This window comes from Pan paniscus, chromosome 1, assembly GCF_029289425.2.
Source record: "Pan paniscus chromosome 1, NHGRI_mPanPan1-v2.0_pri, whole genome shotgun sequence".
NCBI lineage: Eukaryota > Metazoa > Chordata > Mammalia > Primates > Hominidae > Pan > Pan paniscus.
The window spans coordinates 134,764,784-134,789,583 of record NC_073249.2 but is presented as its reverse complement, the minus strand read 5'-3'; the positions used below and the strand labels follow the sequence as shown (position 1 = coordinate 134,789,583).

The following is a 24,800-nucleotide window of genomic DNA, read 5'->3' as shown; positions in this document are numbered from 1 at the left end:
ATTTGCATAGAGGTGTTTGTAGTATTCTCTGATGGTAGTTTGTATTTCTGTGGGATCAGTGGTGATATCCCCTTTATCATTTTTTATTGTGTCTATTTGATTCTTCTCTCTTTTTTTCTTTTAGTCTTGCTAGCGGTCTATCAATTTTGTTGATCCTTTCAAAAAACCAGCTCCTGGATTCATTAATTTTTTGAAGGGTTTTTTGTGTCTTTATTTCCTTCACTTCTGCTCTGATTTTAGTTATTTCTTGCCTTCTGCTAGCTTTTGAATGTGTTTGCTCTTGCTTTTCTAGTTCTTTTAATTGTGATGTTAGGGTGTCAATTTTGGATCTTTCCTGCTTTCTCTTGTGGGCATTTAGTGCTATAAATTTCCCTCTACACACTGCTTTGAATGTGTCCCAGAGATTCTGGTATGTTGTGTCTTTGTTCTCATTGGTTTCAAAGAACATCTTTATTTCTGCCTTCATTTCGTTATGTACCCTGTAGTCATTCAGGAGCAGGTTGTTCAGTTTCCATGTAGTTGAGCAGTTTTGAGTGAGTTTCTGAATCCTGAGTTCTAATTTGATTGCACTGTGGTCTGAGAGATAGTTTGTTATAATTTCTGTTCTTTTACATTTGCTGAGGAGAGCTTTACTTCCAACTATGTGGTCAGTTTTGGAATAGGTGTGGTATGGTGCTGAAGAAAATGTATATTCTGTTGATTTGGGGTGGAGAGTTCTGTTGATGTCTGTTAGGTCTGCTTGGTGCAGAGCTGAGTTCAATTCCTGGGTATCCTTGTTGACTTTCTGTCTCGTTGATCTGTCTAATGTTGACAGTGGGGTGTTAAAGTCTCCCATTATTAATGTGTGGGAGTCTAAGTCTCTTTGTAGGTCACTCAGGACTTGCTTTATAAACCTGGGTGCTCCTGTATTGGGTGCATATATATTTAGGATAGTTAGCTCTTCTTGTTGAATTGATCCCTTCACCATTATATAATGGCCTTCTTTGTCTCTTTTGATCTTTGTTGGTTTAAAGTCTGTTTTATCAGAGACTAGGATTGCAACCCCTGCCTTTTTTTGTTTTCCATTTGCTTGGTAGATCTTCCTCCATCCTTTTATTTTGAGCCTATATGTGTCTCTGCATGTGAGATGGGTTTCCTGAATACAGCACACTGATGTGTCTTGACTCTTTATCCAATTTGCCAGTCTGTGTCTTTTAATTGGAGCATTTAGCCCATTTACATTTAAGGTTAATATTGTTATGTGTGAATTTGAACCTGTCATTATGATGTTAGCTGGTTATTTTGCTCGTTAGTTGATGCAGTTTCTTCCTAGTCTCGATGGTCTTTACGTTTTGGCATGATTTTGCAGCGGCTGGTACCGGTTGTTCCTTTCCATGTTTAGTGCTTCCTTTGGGAGCTCTTTTAGGGCAGGCCTGCTGGTGACAAAATCTCTCAGCATTTGCTTGTCTGTAAAGGATTTTATTTCTCCTTCACTTATGAAGCTTAGTTTGGCTGGATATGAAATTCTGGGTTGAAAATTCTTTTCTTTAAGAATGTTGAATATTGGCCCCCACTCTCTTCTGGCTTGTAGTTTCTGCCTAGAGATCTGCTGTTAGTCTGATAGGCTTCCCTTTGTGAGTAACCCGACCTTTCTCTCTGGCTGCCCTTAACATTTTTTCCTTCATTTCAACTTTGGTGAATCTGACAATTATGTGTCTTGGAGTTGCTCTTCTTGAGGAGTATCTTTGTGGCGTTCTCTGTATTTCCTGAATCTGAATGTTGGCCTGCCTTGCTAGATTGGGGAAGTTCTCCTGGATAATATGCTGCAGAGTGTTTTCCAACTTGGTTCCATTCTCCCCGTCACTTTCAGGTACACCAATCAGACGTAGATTTTGTCTTTTCACATAGTCCCATATTTCTTGCTGGCTTTGTTCGTTTCTTTTTATTCTTTTTTCTCTAAACTTCCCTTCTTGCTTCATTTCATTCATTTCATCTTCCATCGCTGATACCCTTTCTTCCAGTTCATCGCGTCGGCTCCTGAGGCTTCTGCATTCTTTACGTACTTCTCGTGCCTTGGCTTTCAGCTCCATCAGCTCCTTTAAGCACTTCTCTGTATTGGTTATTCTAGTTATACATTCGTCTAAATTTTTTTCAAAGTTTTTAACTTCTTTGCCTTTGGTTTGAATTTCCTCCTGTAGCTTGTAGTTTGATCGTCTGAAGCCTTCTTCTCTCAACTCGTCAAAGTCATTCTCTGTCCAGCTTTGTTCCATTGCTGGTGAGGAACTGCGATCCTTTGGAGGAGGAGAGGTGCTCTGCTTTTTAGAGTTTCCATTTTTTCTGCTCTGTTTTTTCCCCATCTTTGTGGTTTTATCTACTTTTGGTCTTTGATGATGGTGATGTACAGATGGGTTTTTGGTGTGGATGTCCTTTCTGTTTGTTAGTTTTCCTTCTAACAGACAGGACCCTCAGCTGCAGGTCTGTTGGAGTTTGCTAGAGGTCCACTCCAGACCCTGTTTGCGTGTGTATCAGCAGCGGTGTCTGCAGAACAGTGGTTTCTCGTGAACCACGAATGCTGCTGTCTGATCATTCCTCTGGAAGTTTTGTCTCAGAGGAGTACCCGGCCATATGAGGTGTCAGTCTGCCCCTACTGGGGGGTGCCTCCCAGTTAGGCTGCTTAGGGGTCAGGGGTCAGGGACCCACTTGAGGAGGCAGTCTGCCTGTTCTCAGATCTCCAGCTGCGTGCTGGGAGAACCACTGCTCTCTTCAAAGCTCAGATGGAAATGCAGAAATCACCTGTCTTCTGCGTTGCTCATGCTGGGAGCTGTAGACCGGAGCTGTTCCTATTCGGCCATCTTGGCTCCTCCCCCATAAATTATATTTTTACAAACATTTGCCCATTTTATAGAGGCTTTTAAATGTGTTAAGTTGAACTTTATGAAATTTATATTTCTGTGGTGAAAAGTTTCATGTTGTCATTTTTTAAATTTTCTAATAAACTGTTAAGTCCCCCTTTTCATTCCTGTTTTTACTTACATTTTCTTTCTTATGAGTGATAGACATACTAGTTTTTGTTCTTTGTTTTTTTAAGATGGAGTTTTGCTCTGTCGCTGAGGCTGGAGTGCAGTGGCACAGTCTTGGCTCACTGCAACCTCCGCCTCTCGGGCTCAAGTGATTCTCCTGCCTCAGCCTCCCAAGTAGCTGGGATTACAGGTGCCTGCCACCACGCCGGCTAATTTTTGTATTTTTAGTAGAGACGGGGTTTCACCATGTTGGCCAAGCTGGTCTCGAACTCCGATCCCTGCCTGCCCCCACAACCTGCACGATGGCTTCCAAAAGTGCCGGGATTACAGGCTTGAGCCACCACACCTGGCTGACATAATACTAGTTTTAAATATTATTAATAGATGTTACATATGCAGGAAGGAGTATTGTATGGATTTTATTTGGGATGCTGGTATAAAAGTTAAACAAGTGTTTGTTTGTTTTGGTTTAGTTTTCTTTTTACTGCACTATTATTCAGAGACTTTAATATGCTCAAATGCATTGTAAAACCCCAAAAAGAGATGAGATAATATTTAGCATTTCCGAATCTTATTTCAATCCGGAGCATCTTTTAATATCTCATAGGACTAATATTCTATGAAACATATTTTGAAAAATCTATACTTAGCTTCCTGGTCATTTTGATGAATCAGCTCTTGAACTTACTGTTTTCTCAATTCAGTAGTTTCTAATTTTACCTTCTTTTTTTTTTAAGCATTCCATTATTTTATTCTTTTAGTTGGCTCCTCCTCCTCCTGATAATAGGATATTATTGAAATTCATTAGCATGATATTTATGGGTGCTCATGATCTGCCAGCAATTATTCCTAACATTGTACCCAAATTAGCTGACTTGTGTATACCTTACACACTCACCATATAAGAACCATACCTTTAGGTCTGAATGCCTTTACCTATGTTATTCTTTCTGTCCTTACTCTTCTCATATTTGTCTTCTTCCTTCACTTGTCTGCTTAATACACTGCTTTTTATTTTAAAGATTTGACTCAGATTTTTTGTTATATTTTTTGTTTATTTTTTAATTAGGGTCTCACTATGTTGCCCAGGCCAGTCTTGAAATCCTGAGCTCAAGCAATCCATTGCCTTGGCCTCCCAAAGTGCTAGGATTATAGGCATGAGCCACTGTGCCTGGCCCTATTTGAATCAAATTTTAGGGAGCTTTCTTAACTCATGTTTTTTACATTTTTAAACATATCTTCTAGTTCTTTGCCAAAATTCTCAAGCTAGGTTTTATCTTCTTGATCATAGTAAACAGGCTGTTTTAAGGTGTGTATTTGATAGCTTCACTACATGGATCCCTTGTGGGCCTGTTTCTGTTCTCTATTGTTTCTGATAGTTTTCTTTAATGGAATTGTGTCCCTTTGTATGTCTGATTATTTTTTATTATATGTTGGAATTTGTATTTGAAAAATTGTAGAAATAATTTGAAGCCTAGAATAGTGCTATCTTCCCCTTGAGAGGTTTTAATTCTGTAAGAAAATTAAATTCCTGATGCCCTAAGTAGGGTTGCCAGATAAAATACAGGACACTCAAGTTTGAATTTCCAGCTAGGTGCAGTGGCTCATGCCTATAATCCCAGCACTTTGGGAGGCTAAGGTGGGTGGATCACTTGAGGTCAGGAGTTTTGAGACCAGCCTGGCCAACATGGTGAAACCCTGTCTCTACCAAAAATACAAAAATTAGCCAGGCATGGTGGTGCATGCCTGTAATTCTAGCTACTTGGGAGGCTGAGGCAGGAGAATCGTTTGAATCTGGGAGGCAGAGGTTGCAGTGTCCAAGATCATGCCATTGCACTCCAGTCTGGGTGACAGAGTGAGACCCTGTCTCAAAAAAAAAAAAAAAAGTTTGAATTTCAGATAAACAGTGAATTTACTGTAATTATGTCCCAAATATTGCATAGGTCATACTTATATTGAAAATTGCGTTGTCACTCATTCACATTTAACTGAGTGTTGTTTATTTTTATTTGCTAAGTCTGACAACCCAACTCCTAAGGCATCTCTTTTGTATGATGAATTAAGTTGTATCCTATACATCTAGAGTGTTGAATTAAATTGTCTCCTTCTCCTGTACATCTGACTATGAGAGAATTGAGAAAATAGTCACTCAGATCATTTTCTTTGTTCCATAATTCAGATGAGGAGACCTGATTGGGAAAGGTTGCTCTAGAGAGTGCTTCTGCAAGGTGCTTGGAAGCACTAGTAATTCAGTTATCACCTTAATACAATTTCAGGGATTGAAATGGTTTGAAGCTGGGCTATAGTCCCTGTGAGAGCTGTTCTATTTTCATCAAAAGATCTGTTCAGCCTCTCTTCTGCCTCTTTCTGAGCTGGCAGATGCCCTCAGGGAAAAAAGTGGCCTAAATACTTGCTCATATATTTGAATTTCTGTATAGATCTTGGCCTTATAATTTTTTACTATCCTGTTAGCTCTCTGGTGTATTCAAGCAGGTTTTAAAAGGTTGTCCAGCTTTTCTAGTTGCCTTCAGCAGGCGGGTTGGCCTAAATTACTTAATCTGCCATTGCTGGAAGCATTATATAATTTTAAAATAGCAGAAGAAAAGAGCCATAGTTAAAGTGTAGGTCAGGATCTATCTGAGTGACACAAAATACTCTTTAGAAAAGAAAGGAAGCATGTATTTTTATACATAATTTCAGCCTGTGTGCTTAACATATACATGTCCTGAGGCAAAACAGAAAATAAAATTAATCTACCTAAGAGATTTTTATCTATCTGGAAACTAACAAGTTTGAGTTTTATTATTTTTATTTATTTTTTAATTTTTAGTAGAAAGAAGGTCTCGCTACATTGCTCAGGCTGGTCTCAAACTCCTGGGCTGAAGTGATTCTCTCACCTCAGCCTCCCAAGGTGCTAGGATTACAGGTGTGAGCCATTGTGCCTGGCCAAGTTTAAATTTTAACCTATCAGGAAAAACTATTAACCACCTAGATTTTAGTATTGTGGGTAATATGATTTAATTGCCTGGGTGGAATAGGAAATCAGGTGATATTTGAAATGGTTAGTATTAAAACCAAGAGTCCTATAGCTGTTTTCTTACATGTTTTATGACTCACCTAAGGCTTAAAACATTTTAAAAGTATACTAAAGTAACTGTAATGTAAACTGATGAATTGTCAAATTGGTTGTCTTCTGTGATGGTATTGTATATGTCTGGCACTATGTGGTTCTGTCAACTATTTAAGAAATATACAACCAACTATTTTCCATAGTTATACATTAATGCATGTCAGAATCCATCTCCAAGTTGCTTATTATTATTATTATTATTATTATTTGAGACAGGGTCTCACTCTTCACCGAGGCTGGAGTGCAATGGTGCAATCATGGCTCACTGCAGCCTTAACCTCCCAGGCTCAAGTGATTCTCCCACCTCAGCCTGTGAGTAGCTGGGACTACAGGCATGTGCCACCATGCCTAGCTAATTTTTGTAGAGAAGCAGTTTTGCCATGTTGCCCCGCTGGTCTTGAACTTCTGGACTCAAATGATCCACCAGCCTTGGCCTCCAAGGTCTCCGTAGCCACCATGCCCAGCCTCCAAGTTGTTTGTTTTTCGAGGTGGAGTCTTGCTCTGTCACCTGGGCTGGAGTGCAGTGGCACAATCTCAGCTCACTGCAACCTCCACCTCTGAGTTCAAGTGATTTTCCTGCCTCAGCCTCCCAAGTAGCTGGGACTACAGGCATGCATCACCATACCCAGCAAATTTTGGGCTTTTATCATGTTGGTCAGGCTGGTCTCAAATTCCTGACCTCAAATGATCTGCCCACCTTGGCCTCCCAAATTGCTGGGATTTCAGGCATGAGCCACCACCCAAGTTGTTTTTTAAAGTGAAGTTTGCAGCTGGGTCTGGTGACATATACCTATAGTCCCAGCTACTTTGGGAGGATTGCGTGAGCTCAGGAGTCTGAAGTCAGCGTGGGCAACAAAGTGAGACTTCATCTGTCTCTAAAAAAGAAAAATTTGCATTTGCTCTGGTTTATACAGTTTTTTAATGCTGTCTTTAAGTTCTGTTCCTAAGTAACATAACTGTAGTACGTAACTCACTCCCAAACTTGAAATAAATGTTTTAGTAGAACTAAATGTTTTTGCTTTTTTAAAGTTTTTTCTCCATAGAAAGCATATTTATCTTTTGATGATCATATCTTTAAGTGATAGTTATAAAACAACCTATTAAACTTTTAATTTTTTCTTTAGCTTTAATACAATTGTAAGCATGCCTTAAATTTGTATTTCTGATATTTTTTAAAAAAGAGTTATGAAGTTGCAACTGCCCTAGAAAATCGAAGCCACAAAGTTCGATATTCAGATTCAGTGGAAAATGGATCAATTATATTTTCTCTTTCTGGTATGGTATATTTGCTCACTGCCTTAAGTTTCTTATGAAATATGTTGGTATAAATTCTAATGACTTCATAGTTCAGTAACCATGTAATGTATTATCTTTTGGGAAGGGTAAATGTGTAAAACTTTGTTACTACTACAAACACAGTCCATATGGCCAATTCCAAAATATATTCCTTTTTAGATTACAATTGTTAAAATAAAGCTGAACTAGTGGAGTCTGGTAGAAGATGGGAAAAAACTACTTGCTTTGGAACTGAGATGAAAATAGAAAAAGCCACTTTCCCAACAATCTATACTTACATTAAAGTATTACTTGCATTAATTAAAGTATTACATTAATGTAATACTTACATTAAAGTATTACACATTTGTCAAAACTGATATACAAAAAAAAATAGAATGTTTTCCATTAATTTGTATAAGAGTTTGCTGGATATAATATAAATATTAACTAAAAGAATCATGGGGACAAATAAATGTTCATGAAATGACAACTGATATAACTGTTAGTCATGGACAAAAGTCCAGTAAGGAATTAGATTAGGATAAGAGAAGGCTGAGGAGATGGGAAGGGGGGAGGTCCACCTGTGCTTGAGAAATGACAGAAGTGATTTTTAAAAAGGTAGAGGTAAAGGATTTTATCTGGAGGGTTGCAAATAGACTCTTCTAGCAGTTTTGGAAGACAAGCACATTCAAAAAAGCTCCTAGAATAGATCTCCAGGCTGAAAGTGGTATCGCCTCAAACTTATTCTTCTGGCTAAATACAGAACCATCCAGGGAGAAATAAAATATTTGGTGAATATTTGCCTTGGCTACTTCATATACGTGATCTAATTTATCCTTCTGACAAATCTAACAAAAAATTTACTCCCATGTTACAGAAGAGGAAACTTACGTTCAGAGAGGTTATATAAGTTGCCCAAGTTTACTCAATTAGTGTATAATCACAATCACTTTCCTCAGACTGTCTCCCACATCGTTTGAAGAGCTATAATCAAGTTTCCCTTTAGGACCATTCTTAATGACCTGACACTGTTTCAGAGATTGCAGATATCTGCTCACTGAGTGTATTAATTTATATAATTCTTTTTTTTATTTTTTGAGATGGAGTCTTGCTTTGTTGCCCAGGCTGGAGTGCAGTGGTGTGATCTCGGCTCACTGCAAGCTCCGCCTCCTGGGTTCACGCCATTCTCCTGCCTCAGCCTCCTCAGTAGCTGTGATTACAGGCACATGCCACCACACCCAGCTAATTTTTGTATTTTTAGTAGAGACAGGGTTTCACCATGTTGGTCAGGCTGGTCTCGAACTCCTGACCTTGTGATCCGCCCACCTCGGCCTCCCAAAGTGCTGGGATTACAGGTGTGAGCCACTGCACCCAGCTGAAGGCTTGCTTAAGACTCTCTTTCTTTAGCTGATTTCCAGCTTTTAAAAATAATTAATAAGAGCCTCTTGGTTGCTGAACACATGGAGGTGTCTGGAGGATGGCAGGCCCAGAGAAGGCGTTGAAGCTCCATGTCCCTTCCCACATACCTAGCCCTACACATATCTTCATCTGTATCCTTTGTAGTGTCCTTTATAATAAACTAGTACATATTTTAAAAGTATAACATGAAAAATTAACTTTTTAAATGTAATTCATCTTTTTAATGAAAAACTACCCAGTATCTTCATGTGGACAATGTCTTCATCTAGGGAAAAAAAAAAGTAGTTACTGATCCAAAAAAGTTTTTCTCTTATTTAGCACAAGTCATTCTTTTATACAGAGCACTTCAAAGAACTACCTATTTTGTTGTGTAGGAATTCCATTATAGTACTTTCTATTCCTTATGAGTTTAGGGCTTGGACACATGTGGTATACTTACAGCTATTTTGGTTGATTTTGAGTTTATAACAAAATTTCATCTCTATAACAAAGTGACATTTTATATTCAATTCACCTTTCCTAGGAGTTGCATTTTTATTAATGGATACTAAGGAATGTCTTCTGTCAACTGAAGAAATATTTCTAGCCAAAATTGAGAAATTTATTAACATTCACCAAAATAGTTTTTTGGTTTTGTCTGCTGCCCTCCATGGGCCTGAAGAATGGAAACTGATGTTCAGGATTCAGCAGAGGTATGGAAGAATAGCATTATAGACTTATTTTTCTTATATTGTATTTATTTCAGTTAATTCTTTTAGGTAAGTTTTGTTTTGCTAGATGATGAACACTGTGATGTTAACCTATCAAATTTAATGAAACATGGGCCAAATAGCTATTCTATGAATCGAGGTGACAGGGTTCATGATTGTTGCAAGGGCTTCTCCAAGACCAAGCCAAAAGTGAACACTTTTTTAGTCAGTGATGTTCTGGCTATAAAGCCATCTCAAATCCTCTGTGGAGTAAGGCAGGGCATGAATGCATAGACAAATAACAAACAATAGAGATTTGTCTCTTCTTTCCACTTTCTTAAGAGAACAGATGTCAGCAAGTTATATGATCTGTATAACATGAATTGTTTTTCAGATTCCTGGGTTGTAACTTACGAATACTTCCAGTACACAACACAGTAAATGCTATTAATCTTATGTGCACTATTGCAAAGGTGAGTCACCCGTGGAATATGACACATACACACATACATTTTAAGGTTTTTAACTTCCAATTGTCACCCTTTTGAGCGAGACTGGCAAATATCTTGCTTCTGTTCCCCTGCGGGAGTTGCTGTTTCAGGGTGCAACTTTTTCCCAAGCCTAACTCTCTTAAGTCTTCTCAATTTACTTCCAGTAGCCACTACCATTTAAGATTCACTTGGGGCCAAAAGAGGATTTGGCTGGCCCTATTGGTTACTTATATCTTCATTCAAATTCTAAAGTTATAAGGGTTGGTCAGATTGAAGTCATAAACTGTCAGAGTGCAAGCATACTATCTTATGGAATGTCATCTACCAATTGTCTACTTTCTTTTCTTGCTTTTTGTCCTCTGCAAAGTGTGCCCAGACACCTCCAACCCCCTAGGCAGACTTAGGTCTTCCTTGCTTTTATACTTGGAACATATCCCCGTTAAAGCAATTTTTATAGTATTCTACTTTTTGGCTTGCATGTTTAAACTTCCTGGGATAGAAACTAAGTATTTTCCTGTTGACTACTCTAGTAACTCATACATAGTATTTAGCACAAAGATGATCAAGAGATTTGCTGAAAGAATGAAAGTCAGGTATTTTTAAATGTGACCTTGTGAAAACACCTTATTTCTGTAAATAATGCTGCATCTTTATATCTTCTTCCAGACTACCTCCAAACCATACATAGATAGCATTTGCTACAGAATGATAACAGCTAAAGCTTACATCATTGAGCAAAGTCCTGTTTGGAAAACACTTCAGAAGATAAAACTGAATAGTGATTCAGTTAACCCAAATTAGAGTACCAACTTAATGTTTTTCTCGAAGAATGTGAAAATAATTAGACCTGTTAAATTATAATATTCAAATATCTATTTAAAGACATTTATATTAATTTGAAATAATAACATGTATACAATTAAAAGTGATTTTATTTTAGGAGTTTCGCTGCAAGATTTAACGCTCTTTAGCAAAGGATTGATACATACATATACCATAAAACTCAGGTGTAGCTTCTTAGTGAGTTAAATGGACAAATCTTTAGTAGGAAATAAAAATACAGAATTTTCTAATCAGTTTCTTAAAGTCATATATACTTTTTAGTTTTTTTCCATAAAGGTAGCAAGTATTTCTAAAATTAATCTTTGCAGATGTTTTCCTATTATAACTTCTGCTGGAGAGGTGGTGATGGGACTCTGCTCCCAAAGACTCCACCTGAGCCAGGAAAAGAGAAGCTAAGAAAAGTCAACTGGCCTCTTTACACTGGTATGATAGCCAACTTGACACTAGGAGTTCCGAAATGTTACATAGCATCTAACTGCAGCAGAAAGTGTATCAGTATTTTTATAAGCTCACTAAAACTGTAGGAATGAATATAGACAATTCAGCTACATTTTATGAAGTTATAAAATTATTAGTTTGTATTGGATTTTCAAAAGTAGTATTTAGGACATATGTGGGCATTATTTACCATTAGATAACTTTAAAACCAAAAAAACCTGTTCTATAGAGTATCATTATAGAAATTGATAAATGAGAAAAGCTACATTTATTTTTCAAGCAGTAAATTTTTACAGAAAAATTTTTTATAAAGGTATTAAATAAATCATAATGGAAAGTACTATATTTTATTAGTTTTTATTTAGGAAATGGAACTTTCACTTTATCCCAGTATTTTCTTCAGAGGTAGACTTTGTTTTTATTTCAATGAGTTCTTCCACTCGAGCTAGAACACTTTCAATCAAATCAAATGTGAAAAGAGCTGAATGCAGGACCTGCAATGCCAAGAAAAAGTAATGTTATTAATGCTGCCTTTAAAGCAAAACAAAGCAAAACATAGAAAAGATTTCAGCTGGAGGTAGCTTAGGAATATTTAAGACCAGGTACAGTGGTTTGCACCTGTAATTCCTGTGCTTTGGGAGGCTGAGCTGAGAGGATTACTAGAGGCCAGGAGTTGGAGACCAGCCTGAGCAACATAGTGAGACCCTATCTCTACTAAAAATTAGCCAGGCATGGTGGTGTGCACCTGCAGTCCTGGCTAATGGGGAGTCTGAGGTGGGTGGATCACTTGAGCCCAGGGAGTTGAAGCTGCAGTGAGCCACAATCATGCCACTGCACTCCAGCTTGGGCAAGATAGCAAGACCCTGTTTCTAAAGAAGAAAAAGGAAAGAAAAGAAAATTTCAGATCACCTTAAGCTGCATTTCAGGAGGCATATTAGGGATCTCTTCTCCACCTACAGTTATAGAACAAAGATCTTTAGATTTCTGGGCCTCTGTAAGAGAAGAAAAATCATGTGTGACACTTAACTCTCAGATTTCAATAACAAATGTATAAGCTACTTTCACTAACTTAAAACGTGTCAGTTATTTGTATAAATTAAGTCCATTGCTTAACAGCTCAGGGTATACTTAAGCTATAAGCAAATAGAATGAAATATCAAAATTCTGCAACATGTGAATTAATGCTTCTTTAGATAAATAGCATTATTTTGGCATGTATACGATTCATGAAACTGTTTTCTTCAGTATATAATCAGAATTATAGCCATTATACTAAAAACAAAATTTCCAGTAATGCCTATAAAAGCACCACCACAGATATACGGAAGAGATCACATGATTATTATAGAATTATTGACTTAAAAAAGTTCTGGATCTAAGATTCTTTTCATAATTTGTATGGATTTACTTGAGGGTGAGATGGAGAGTGGACCCAGCAATACCAAAGGAATGGTACCCAAACGGAAATAGCTGTAATACAGATTCTTAATCAGACCTTGAGGCTTTACAATGTAATATTTGGTTTAAGTCTTCATTAACCCGATTTTAGGTAAATTAGCTTATAGATCTGCTAAGAATTTTAACTATAAATAAAATGGCTTAGCTGTTATGGTCTCTAAAGTACAAGATTTTTAAAAAGTTCTTAAATTTGAATATGACAGTTCCAAAATTAGACTACTTTTTAGACCTAACTGAAAACAAAATTGCACATTACCAACCTTGGCTATTTTTAATTTCTGCTTCATAATGTGCTTTTGACATATTAAGTCCTATATGAAGTGGCTTTAAGAAATTATTCTCAATATTTCCAAGTTCTGTCCATAATCCAGTCTGTTAAGAATGAAAGAATGAGTTATTTAGTTCAACAATGATTGATTGCCTACTATTAAACGTGATAAAAGCTCAAAAAACAAAAATAAATGAAACATGGCCCTTGCTTTTCACAATGGACTTCACTATTTAATTAAATATTTAATTAAATTAATTAATTAATTAATTATTACTATATCTAGTTATGTGAATACCAATTAAAAGAAAAATGTACTTGGGGCACTACGCTTATCACTGCACCATTTGGATAGCTCCTGGTTTTGAGATCTATTAACTTGTTAAGTTTTATTTATGAGAAAATTATTTGAGGATAAATTCACAGACATCTCTTCCTCTATGAGCCATCCCCACAATGACTCTACCTTATTTATGCCTTCATCCCAAGTATGGCCTTTCAATTGATATCCACACCACGGATCTAGTTCTAGAGGATGCTTTCCCTTTCCTACTGATGGAAACTTTTCTAATACCCGGCTAATTTGAACCTCTGTGGTGACCAAAGTAGGTGAAGATTTTATCTGTTGAGGACAGCTTATTTTGTCATGTATCTTAGAGTTTATTCCAAGAGCATTTTCTCTTACAGTACTAAAGGAGAGGAGTCATGAAGTCTTTATTTTAAAAAATAGAGAAAAGAAAATCCATTGGTACTTCCAGTTTCCAAGTACTCTTTACAAAGGAAAATGTCTTAGGTAAAAAAGGGAAACGTAGGGACCCAATTTATTCTTAACTAGAATAATGAACTACTTGATAACCTATTTTGTAATGAGCTTATTTTGACCCAAGTAGTACATGTTACTTGCAGCATTCCAAATAAAATCTACACATGTCTATGCTGAATAATTGATAATATTAATGTCTCACACCTATCCTTTTCATTTCAGTCATCTGGTCTTATTTATCCTATACTAATAGGAAAAGTAGAATACTAGAGAGGATCTAAAACCCTCAAAAATATGCATACCTTTTCACTTAGCATCTATCAACTTATCTTGGGGAAATAAAGATGTATGTTATGATTCTACTGTTTAAGTTTTTAAAAAATGTTTAAGTAGTGAAACATTAGAATTAAAATAACTCACAACAGGAGATTCATAGTAAATTATGACATATTAACATAATGGAAAAACTATACAGCCATTAAAATACTGTTTTTCAGTACATATTGGTGAATGGGAAAAAAGGTTATAAAACAGTGTGATTCTTTTCTTTTAGTATGATCTCATTTTCTTTTTAAAAAAGAAAAAATGTACAGATGTATTAACCCAAAACCTAGAAGGGAATACAGTATATCAACAATGGTGTAATTTTGATTACTATTCTTTTTTTTTTTTTTTGCTTCTTTATGTTGATTTTTAAATAATGGATGTTTTAGTTGTATAATTTTTAAATTGTTAAGTGGAAAGTTTTCTTAACCTCTAATGGCAAATTTGGGTTATATGCAGCAGGAATTTCCTTAACCAGTGTAGCCACACAGTATAACAAGCATATTACTCTTATGTGCACTGACTGCTCTCATTTCTCCTATTTTTACCTCTCTCTATCCAGCCTTTTTCTTTTACTGATACATGATATTTTACATATTTATGGGTACATGTATTTGTTACATGCATAAAATGTATAATAATGTCAGAGTATTTAGGGTATCCATCCTCTTGAGTATTCATCATTTCTATGGGTTGGTAACATTTCCTGTCCTCTCTTCTAGCTACATTGAAATATACAATATATTGTTGCTAATTATAATCACTGTAATGTGCTATCGAGCAATACAGCTTGTCTTTTATCTAACTCTTTTTGTACCCATTCACCAGTTGCTCTACATTTCCTCCTCCCATGCTCACATTCTGGTATCAATCATTCTATATTCTGTATCCACGAGATCAAGTTTGTTAGCTCACACATGTGAGAATATGTGATATTGTCTTTCTGGGCCTGGCATATTTCAATGTAATGACATGTAGGTCCATCCACGTTGCTGCAAATAACAGGCTTTTATTCCTTTTTACGTCCAGCCTTTTCTTCACCATTTATTCCCTGCCCCCCCAACTTTTTTTTTTTTTTTTTTTTACTTTTTACTTTGCATTCACCTCTGGGTTTATAGGCAGAACCCACTGCAACTGATGGCTTTCAAGACTAGGTTACTGATGACTCTCTGTTACCCACTAAAGCACATTTGAACATAAAGAGTATAGCGAAAACACCTAGCTTTGACAAAAGGAAACATTTTATCATATTTACTTTTAAAAAATAAATACTAGATATGGCTGAAATCCCCTTTATTCAAGAGGTAGCCATTATCTAAAACTTGAATGTTTTGCACTCCTAATGTATCACTTAAACAATATAATTTTTCATGTTTAAAAGCACATAAATGGTATACTGTATATAACCTGCTTCAGCTTCCTTTTTCTTTGTCAATCTTACGTTTTTGAGAGTTATTTGTGTTGTAACTCTAATTTTAATTGGTGCATAAGCATTCCATTATATGGAATTTATCCTGTTCCTAAGTTTTTAGTATTTCAAAATAATGCAGCATTTACATTGCTGTATGTTTTCCCATTCACATGGGGTAAAAGTTTTTCTAGGATACTGTTTTTCAAATTATTTTTGCCATGACTCTCAGTTAAAAACTAGGTTTTACATCACAACTCACACGTTTATTTATATAGTTGAAATAAAAGTTTTCCCTCAAATCCTTTCCTTATAACACATTTAATCTTAATACTTTAATGTAGAAAAATGGAGAATAAACAATTCAAAAGTAAACATCAGAAAGATTTTTATATAATCAGTGTGCTTGCCTGTTCATGAGGTAATTTCAGTCTAATTCACTATTGAGCCTAGTTCTTTTCTTTTTATTATTTTTCAAAGTCAGGTTTGTTGAGGTATTGTTTACATACAGTAAAATATAACCTTCTAGCTATACAATTCTGAGCTTTGACAAAGATATATAGTGATATAAAGTCATGTAACCACTGCTGCTGTAAAGATATTCCCATGACCCAGAAATTTCTTTGTGCCCCTTTGTAGTCAGTTTCCTCCCACCTCCAGCAACCAGCAATCTGATTTTTGTTAAGGTAATTTTTGCCTTATCCAGAATGCCATAAGTGGAATTAAAACTCTTTGTGGCAGAAATTGACAAAATTCTAAAATTTATACAGAAAAGGTAAAGGATTTAAAAATAGCCAATACAATTTTGAAAAAGAAGAACAAAGTTGGCAGACTCACATTACTTGAGGTCAAGACTTCCTATAAAGGAATAAAACAGAATAATTTCTTCCTATAAAGGAATCAAGACAGTGTGGTATTGGTAAAAGAACAGATACAGGTAGGCCGAGGCGGGCGGATCACCAGAGGTTCACCAGCCTGGCTAACATGGTGAAACCCTGTTTCTACTAAAAAAAAAAAATACGAAAAATTAGCCAGGCATGGTGGCACACACCTGTAATCTCAGCTACTCGGGAGGCTGAGGAAAGAGAATCACTTGTCACGCCATTGCACTCCAGCTTGGGCACCAAAAGCGAAACTCCGTCTCAAAAAAGTTTAAAAAAAATTATAATCAGTCCCTGAGCATGATCTTCAGGCTTATCTGTCCTGCAGCTCCAGGAGAATTAAGACTACTTTAATGCCTCTAAAAGGCAGTAAGTTGGGACCGACTCATATTCAGAGAAGGACTGTGTGGTACATAGAGCTCCCTCTCCCCTCTCCCCTCTCCCCTCTCCCCTCTCCCCTCCCCCCTCCCCCCTCCCCCCTCTCCCCTCTCCCCTCTCCCCTCTCCCCTCTCCCCTCTTTCCATGGTCTCCCTCTGATGCCGAGCCGAAGCTGGACGGTACTGCTGCCATCTCAGCTCACTGCAACCTCCCTGCCCGATTCTCCTGCCTCAGCCTGCCGAGTGCCTGCGATTGCAGGCGTGCGCCGCCACGCCTGACTGGTTTTCGTATTTTTTTGGTGGAGACGGGGTTTCGATGTGTCGGCTGGGCTGGTCTCCAGCTCCTAACCGCGAGTGATCCGCCAGCCTCGGCCTCCCGAGGTGCCGGGATTGCAGACGGAGTCTCGTTAACTCAGTGCTCAATGGCGCCCAGGCTGGAGTGCAGTGGCGTGATCTCGGCTCACTACAACCACCTCCCAGCCGCCTGCCTTGGCCTCCCTAAGTGCCGAGATTGCAGCCTCTGCCTGGCAGCCACCCCGTCTGGGAAGTGAGGAGCGTCTCCGCCTGACTGCCCATCGTCTGGGATGTGAGGAGCCCCTCTGCCTGGCTGCCCAGTCTGGAAAGTGAGGAGCGTCTCTGCCCGGCCGCCATCCCATCTAGGAAGTGAGGAGCGCCTCTTCCCGGCCGCCCATAGTCTGAGATGTGGGGAGCACCTCTGCCCTGCCACCCCGTCCGGGATGTGAGGAGTGTCTCTGCCCGGCCGCCCTGTCTGAGAAGTGAGGAGACCCTCTGCCTGGCAACCGCCCTGTCTGAGAAGTGAGGAGCCCCTCCGCCCGGCAGCCACCCCGTCTGAGAAGTGAGGAGCGTCCTCCATCCTTGTCTGGGAGGGAGGTGGGGGGGTCAGCCCCCCGCCCGGCCAGCCGCCCCATCCGGGAGGTGAGGGGCACCTCTGCCCGGCCGCCCCTACCGGGAAGTGAGGAGCCCCTCTGCCCGGCCAGCCGCCTCGTCCGGGAGGGAGGTGGGGGGGGTCAGCCCCCCGCCTGGCCAGCCGCCCCGTCCGGGAGGCGAGGGGTGCCTCTGCCCGGCCGCCCCTACTGGGAAGTGAGGAGCCCCTCTGCCCGGCCAGCCGCCCCGTCCGGGAGGGAGGTGGGGGGGTCAGCCCCCCTCCCGGCCAGCCGCCCCATCCAGGAGGGAGGTGGGGGGGGGTCAGCCCCCTGCCCGGCCAGCCGCCCCGTCCGGGAGGGAGGTGGGGGGATCAGCCCCCCGCCTGGCCAGCCGCCCCGTCCGGGAGGGAGGTGGGGGGATCAGCCCCCTGCCCGGCCAGCCGCCCTGTCCAGGAGGTGGGGGGGGCGCCTCTGCCCGGCCGCCCCTACTGGGAAGTGAGGAGCCCCTCTGCCCGGCCAGCCGCTCTGTCTGGGAGGGAGGTGGGGGGGTCAGCCCCCCGCCTGGCCAGCCGCCCCGTCCGGGAGGGAGGTGGGGGGGTTAGCCCCCCGCCTGGCCAGCCGCCCCATCCGGGAGGTGAGGGGCGCCTCTGCCCGGCCAGCCGCCCCGTCCGGGAGGGAGGTGGGGGGGGGTCAGCCCCCGCCCGGCCAGCTGCCCCGTCCGGGAGGGAGGTGGGGGGGTCAGCCCCCCGCCCGGCCAGCTGCCCCGTCCGGGAGGGAGGTGGGGGGTCAGCCCCCCGCCCGGCCAGCTGCCCCGTCCGGGAGGTGAGGGGCGCTTCTGCCCGGCCGCCCCTACTGGGAAGTGAGGAGCTCCTCTGCCCGGCCACCACCCCATCTGGGAGGTGTACTCAACAGCTCACTGAGAACGGGCCATGAAGACAATGGCAGTTTTGTGGAATAGAAAGGGGGGAAAGGTGGGGAAAAGATTGAGAAATCGGATGGTTGCTGTGTCTGTGTAAAAAGAGGTAGACATGGGAGACTTTTCATTTTGTTCTGTACTAAGAAAAATTCTTCTGCCTTGGGATCCTGTTGATCTGTGACCTTACCCCCAACCCTGTGCTCTCTGAAACATGTGCTGTATCCACTCAGGGTTGAATGGATTAAGGGCGGTGCAAGATGTGCTTTGTTAAACAGATGCTTGAAGGCAGCATGTTCGTTAAGAGTCATCACCACTCCTTAATCTCAAGTACCCAGGGACACAAACACTGCGGAAGGCCGCAGGGTCCTCTGCCTAGGAAAACCAGAGAACTTTGTTCACTTGTTTATCTTCTGACCTTCCCTCCACTATTGTCCTGTGACCCTGCCAAATCCCCCTCTGCGAGAAACACCCAAGAATGATCAATAAAAAAGAAAAAAAAAAAAAAAAAAAGAACAGATACAGGTAAATGGAATAGAGTCCAAAAATAGACCCATACTTATAAAATGACTTTTGATAAAGTTGCCAAGATAATTCAGTAAATTAAGGATAACCCTTTCTACAAATAGTGTTGAGGTCAAAATAAAAGAAAAAAAAATCTCTCAACCCATATCTCACATCATAAAAAGTTTACTTGAAATGGGGTCATTGACCTAAGTGTAAAACCTAAAACTATACAATTTCTACAAGAAATTACCTTTGTGATCTGGGTTAACAAAGATTTCTTAGAACCCATAAATAATGAATCATAAAAGAATAAAATTGATAAGTTGGACTCCATAAATATTAAAATTTCTGTTCTTTGAAAAATACTATTAAAACATAAGCCACAGACTGGAATATTTGCAAAAATATAACCAAAGAATTTGTATCCATGAAAAACTTTCCTCTTGTAAAAGTTCTAAGTTGAAAATTTTTTTCTTTCATCCTTTCAGTTTTACTTTGTAATGGAAATTCTTTTAAATCTGATTCCCAAAACTTTTTTTTTTTTTTTTTTTAAGATGGTGTCTTGCTCTGTTGCCCAGGCTGGAGTGCAGAGGCATGATCTGAGCTCACTGCAGCCTCCACCTACTGGGTTCAAGCAATTCTCCTGCCTCAGCCTCCAGAGTAGCTGGGATTATAAGCATCTGCCACCACGCCCAACTAATTTTTTTGTAGTTTTAGTAGAGATGGGGTTTCGCCACGTTGGACTGGCTGGTCTCGAACTCCTAACCTCAGGTGATCTGCCCGCCTCAGCCTCCCAAAGTGCTGGGATTACAGTGATAAAGTTTTATAATCATTCATTGGTACAAATATACAATTAAGCTTCACTAATTCTCTTCAGCCAAAAATTTTAACCAAATTACTAAATCAGGACCTTAAAAAGCAAATGTATCTCTAACCAAACGTTTTCTTTTAATGTTTCAAATTTCTCAAATGGAAATAATCACATATTAATAAAGAGTACTGGCCCAGCACAGTAGCTCATGCCTGTAATCCCAGATGGGAGGATCACCTGAGTACAGGAGGAGGTTATTGCAATGTGCCGTGATTGCGCCACTGCACTCCAGCCTGGGCTATAGAGTAAGACCCCAACTCAAAAGGAAAAAAAAATTAATATAAATTTAAATAGTCACATGTGTCTACTGTATTGGACAGTGCAAATCTAGATCTTTGAATGTTAAAACCTTAGCTGTTTTCAATGGCAATAGCCCATAATCATAAAACTTCAGGTAATAAAAACACATGCCAAAAGTAGCCTAAAGAAATTTTTTACATATTCTGTTCAGCGTAATTCCACAAATTTTTCAGATGATAAACTAATATTTTTAGAAGCATGTAGGAGTGAAGAAGCTGTGAGAATAAGAATATTTTTTCTCTCTCTCAAGTTAAGGTTACCAGATCGTTTTTAAAGAAATAATAAATACTACAAAGAAAGAAAATCCCATTTTAAGATTTCTTAAAATCTTTCAATGTCTAGAAAAAGTAAATTAAGAGTTTTAAAATAGTTATAATTAAAAATTTGAAATGTTCACAAATACCTGCTTTTAGTTTCATACCCAAGGAGGCTCACTGATTTCCAGTTCTAAGGCTTAAAACTGTACATTTCAAAATTCACTGTAGCATATCTCTCTCACAAAAGGAAGACTAGGCAGTTCTACACTACAATGAAATTTATTGCCAGAACAGTCAGGAACCCTGCAAAGAATACAGTCAATGATGGTAATGAAGAAATAAAAAGCCATGAACAAGACCCAGGTTTCCCCTTTCTTCTAATTCATATAGAAGTCATCCGGCTCTGCAAATATTTCATGGATATGTTTTATCTTAGAGAAATAAACAACTTATGCAATATGCCCCTGTACCAAACCTGCACCCCTGAATCTTAAATAGAAATGGAAATTGAAAAAAAAGCTCTAGATTCCTCCTCTCTCTGGGCAGGGCATCTCTGAAAGAAAGGCAGCAGCTCCAGTCAGGGGCTTATAGATAAAACTTCCATCTCCCTGGGACAGAGCACCTTGGGGAAAGGGTGGCTGTGGGTGCAGCTTCAGCAGACAAACATTCCTGCCTGCCAGCTCTGAAGAGAGCAGCAGATCTCTCAGCACAGCGCTTGAGCTCTGCTAAGGGACAGACTGCCTCCTCAAATGGGTCCCTGACCCCTCGTGCTTCCTGATGGGGAGACACCTCCCAGCAGGGGTCAACAGCCACCTCATACAGGAGAGCTCCGGCTGGCATCTGGCGGGTGCCCCTCTGGGACGAAGCTTCCAGAGGAAGGAGCAGGCAGCAATCTTTGCTGTTCTGTGGCCTCCACTGGTGATACCCAGGCAAAGAGGGTGTGGAGTGGACCCCGAGCAAACTGCAGCAGACCTGCAGAAGAGGGGCCTGACTGTTAGAAGGAAAACCAACAAACACAAAGCAATAGCATTAACATCAACAAAAAGGATGACCCAAGCAAAAACTCCACCCGAAGGTCACCAACAGCAAAGACCAAAGGTAGAAATCCACGAAGACGAGGAAAAAGCAGCGGAAAAGGGCTGAAAATTCCAAGCACCCGAACACCTCTTCTCCAAAGGATCACAACTACTTGCCAGCAAGGGAACAAAACTGGACAGAGAATGAGTTTGATGAACTGACAGAAGTAGGCTTCAGAAGCTGAGTAATAACAAACTCCTCCAAGCTAAAGGAGCATGTTATAACCCAATGCAAGGAGCTAAGAACCTTGATAAAAGGTTAGAGTAACTGCCAACTAAAATAAGCAATTTAGAGAAGAACATAAATGACCTGATGGAGCTGAAAAACACAGCACGAGAACTTCGTGAAGCATACACAAGTATCAATAGCTGAATCGATCAAGTGGAAGAAAGGATATCAGAGATTGAAAATCAACTTAATGAAATAAAGTGTGAAGACAAGATTAGAGAAAAAAAGAATGAAAAGGAATGAACAAAGCTTCCAAGAAATATGGGACTATGTGAAAAGACCAAACCTATGTTTGACTGGTGTACCTGAAAGTGATGGGGACAATGGAACCAAGGTGGAAAACACACTTCAGGGTATTTTCCAGGAGAACTTCCCAACCTAGCAAGACAGGCCAACAGTCAAATTCAGAAAATACAGAGAACACCACAAAGATACTCCTCGGGAAGAGCAACCCCAAGACACATAATCATCAGATTCACCAAGGTTGAAATGAAGGAAAAAATGTTAAGTGCAGCCAGAGAGAAAGGCTGGGTTACCCACAACGGGAAGCCCATCAGACTAACAGTGGTTCTCTCTGCAGAAACCCTAGAAGCCAGAAGACAGTGGGGGCCAATATCTTAAAAAAAAGAATTTTCAACCCAGAATTTCATATCCAGCCAGATTAAGCTTCATAAGTGAAGGAGAAATAAAATCCTTTACAGACAAGGAAATGCTGAGAGATTTTTGTCACCACCAGGCCTGCCTTACAAGAGCTCCTGAAGGAAGCACTAAATATGGAAAGGAAAAACCAGTACCAGCTACTGCAAGAACAAACCAAAATGTAAAGACCATCGACACTATGAAGAAACTGCCTAACTAATTGGCAAAATAACCAGCTAGCACAATGACAGGATCAAATTCACAGATAACGATATTAACTTTAAATGTAAATGGGCTAAATGCCCCAATTAAAAAGCACAGACTGGCAAATTGAATAAAGAGTCAAGACCCATCAGTGTGCTGTATTCAGGAGACCCATCTCATGTGAAAAGACACACATAGGCTCAAAATAAAGGGATGAAGGATTATTTACCAAGCAAACGGAAAGAAAAAAAAAAAGCAGAGGTTGCAATCCTAGTGTCTGATAAAACAGACTTTAAACCATCAAAGATAAAAAAAGACAAGGGCATGACATAATGGTAAAGGGATCAATGCAACAAGAAGAGCTAACTATCTTAAATATATATAAACCCAATACAGAAACAGCCAGATTCATAAAGCAAGCTCTTAGAGACCTACAGAGACTTAGACTCCCACACAATAATAGTGGGAGACTTTAACACTCCACTGTCAATATCAGACAGATCAACAAGACAGAAAATTAACAAGGATATTCAGGATTTCAACTCAGCTCTGGACCAAGCAGACCTAACAGACATCTACAGAACTCTCCACCCCAGATCAACAGAAGATACATTCTTCTCAGCACCACACAGCACTTATTCTAAAATTGACCACATAATTGGAAGTAAAACACTCCCTCCTCAGCAAATGCAAAAGAACAGAAATTGTAACAAACTGTCTCTTAGACCACAGTGCAATCAAAGTAGAACTCAGGATTAAGAAACTCACTCAAAACCACAGAACTACATGGAAACTGAACAACCTGCTCCTGAATGACTACTGGGTAAATAACGAAATTAAGGCAGAAATAAATAAGTTCTTTGCAACCAATGGGAACAAAGACACAACATACCAGAATCTCTTGGACACAGCTAAAGCAGTGTTTAGAGGGAAATTTTTAGCACTAAATGCCCAAAGGAGAAAGCGGGAAAGATCTAAAATCCTAACATCACAATTAAAAGAAATAGGCAAAAGCAAACAAATTCAAAAGCTAGCAGAAGACAAGAAACAACTAAGATCAGAGCAGAACTGAAGGAGATAGAGACGCAAAAAACCCTTCAAAAAAATCAGTGAATCCAGAAGCTGCTTTTTTGAAAAGACTAACAAAACAGACCACTAGCCAGACTAATAGAGAAGAATCAAATAGACACAATAAAAATTGATAAAGGGTATATCACCACTGATCCCACAGAAATACAAACTACCATCAGAGAATACTATAAACACCTCTATGCAAATAATCTAGAAAAAATGGATAAATTCCTGTACATACACACCCTCCCAAGACTAAACCAGGAAGTCGAATCCCTGAATAGACCAATTATAAGTTCTGAAATTGAGGCAGTAATTAATAGCCTACAATAAAAAAAAAAAGCCCAGGACCAGACAGATTCACAGCCGCATTCTACCAGAGGTACAAAGAGGAGGTGGTACCATTCCTTCTGAAACTTTTCCAAACAATAGAAAAAGAGGGACTCCTTCCTAACTCATTTTATGAGGCCAGCATCATCCTGATACCAAAACCTGGCAGAGACACAACAAAAAAAAGAAAATTTCAGGCCAATATCCCTGATGAACATCAACGCAAAAATCCTCAATAAAATACTGGCAAACCAAATATAGCAGCACGTCAAAAAGCTTATCCACCATGATCAAGTTGGCTTCATCCCTGTGATTCAAGGCTGGTTCAACATACACAAATCAATAAACGTAATCCATTCCATAAACAGAACCAATGACAAAAACCACATGATTATCTCAACAGATGCAGAAAAGGCCTTGGATAAAATTCAACAGCTCTTCATGCTAAAAACTCTCAATAAACTAGGTATTGATGGAACGTATCTCAAAATAATAAGAGCTATTTATGACAAACCCACAGCCAATATCATACTGAATGGGCAAAAACTGGAAGCATTCCCTTTGAAAACTGACACAAGACAGGGATGCCCTCTCTCACCACTCCTATTCAACATAGTATTGGAAGTTCTGCTCAGGGCAATCAGGCAAGAGAAAGAAATAAAGTGTATTCAAATAGGAAGAAAGGAGGTCAAATTGTCTCTGTTTGCAGATAACGTGATTGTATATTTAGAAAACCCCATCATCCCAGTGCAA

General features: G+C 39.6%; 2 protein-coding genes across 12 annotated transcripts in view; one reads left to right on the top strand and one right to left on the bottom strand.

Annotated features, from left to right (window-relative positions):
• Positions 1-11,367, top strand: part of C1H1orf146 (chromosome 1 C1orf146 homolog) — a 54,340-nt gene extending 42,973 nt beyond the window's left edge. Inside the window, exons 1-5 of one of the 3 annotated variants that reach the window (XM_055116093.2) lie at positions 5,234-6,441; positions 7,311-7,404; positions 9,350-9,518; positions 9,910-9,988; positions 10,673-11,367. In XM_055116093.2, the coding sequence (XP_054972068.1) occupies positions 6,283-6,441; positions 7,311-7,404; positions 9,350-9,518; positions 9,910-9,988; positions 10,673-10,807 (636 nt within the window). In that variant the 5' untranslated portion in view covers positions 5,234-6,282 and the 3' untranslated portion in view covers positions 10,808-11,367. Of the gene's footprint in view, positions 1-5,233; positions 6,442-7,310; positions 7,405-9,349; positions 9,519-9,909; positions 9,989-10,672 lie in introns of those variants that run through there. The other 2 variants (XM_003808422.7, XM_055116097.2) reach the window with 2 other exon arrangements.
• The window catches only part of GLMN (glomulin, FKBP associated protein), a 55,711-nt gene continuing 41,831 nt past the window's right edge, over positions 10,921-24,800 (bottom strand). For 5 of the 9 annotated variants that reach the window (XM_063606876.1, XM_063606880.1, XM_008960502.6 and 2 more), the window contains 3 exons: positions 13,006-13,117; positions 12,197-12,279; positions 10,921-11,781 (listed from right to left, as the gene is read on the bottom strand). In XM_063606876.1, coding sequence (XP_063462946.1) covers positions 11,665-11,781; positions 12,197-12,279; positions 13,006-13,117 — 312 coding nt within the window. In that variant the 3' untranslated portion in view covers positions 10,921-11,664. Of the gene's footprint in view, positions 11,782-12,196; positions 12,280-13,005; positions 13,118-21,311; positions 21,471-24,800 lie in introns of all 9 variants that reach the window. The other 4 variants (XM_055116050.2, XM_055116053.2, XM_063606875.1 and 1 more) reach the window with 1 other exon arrangement.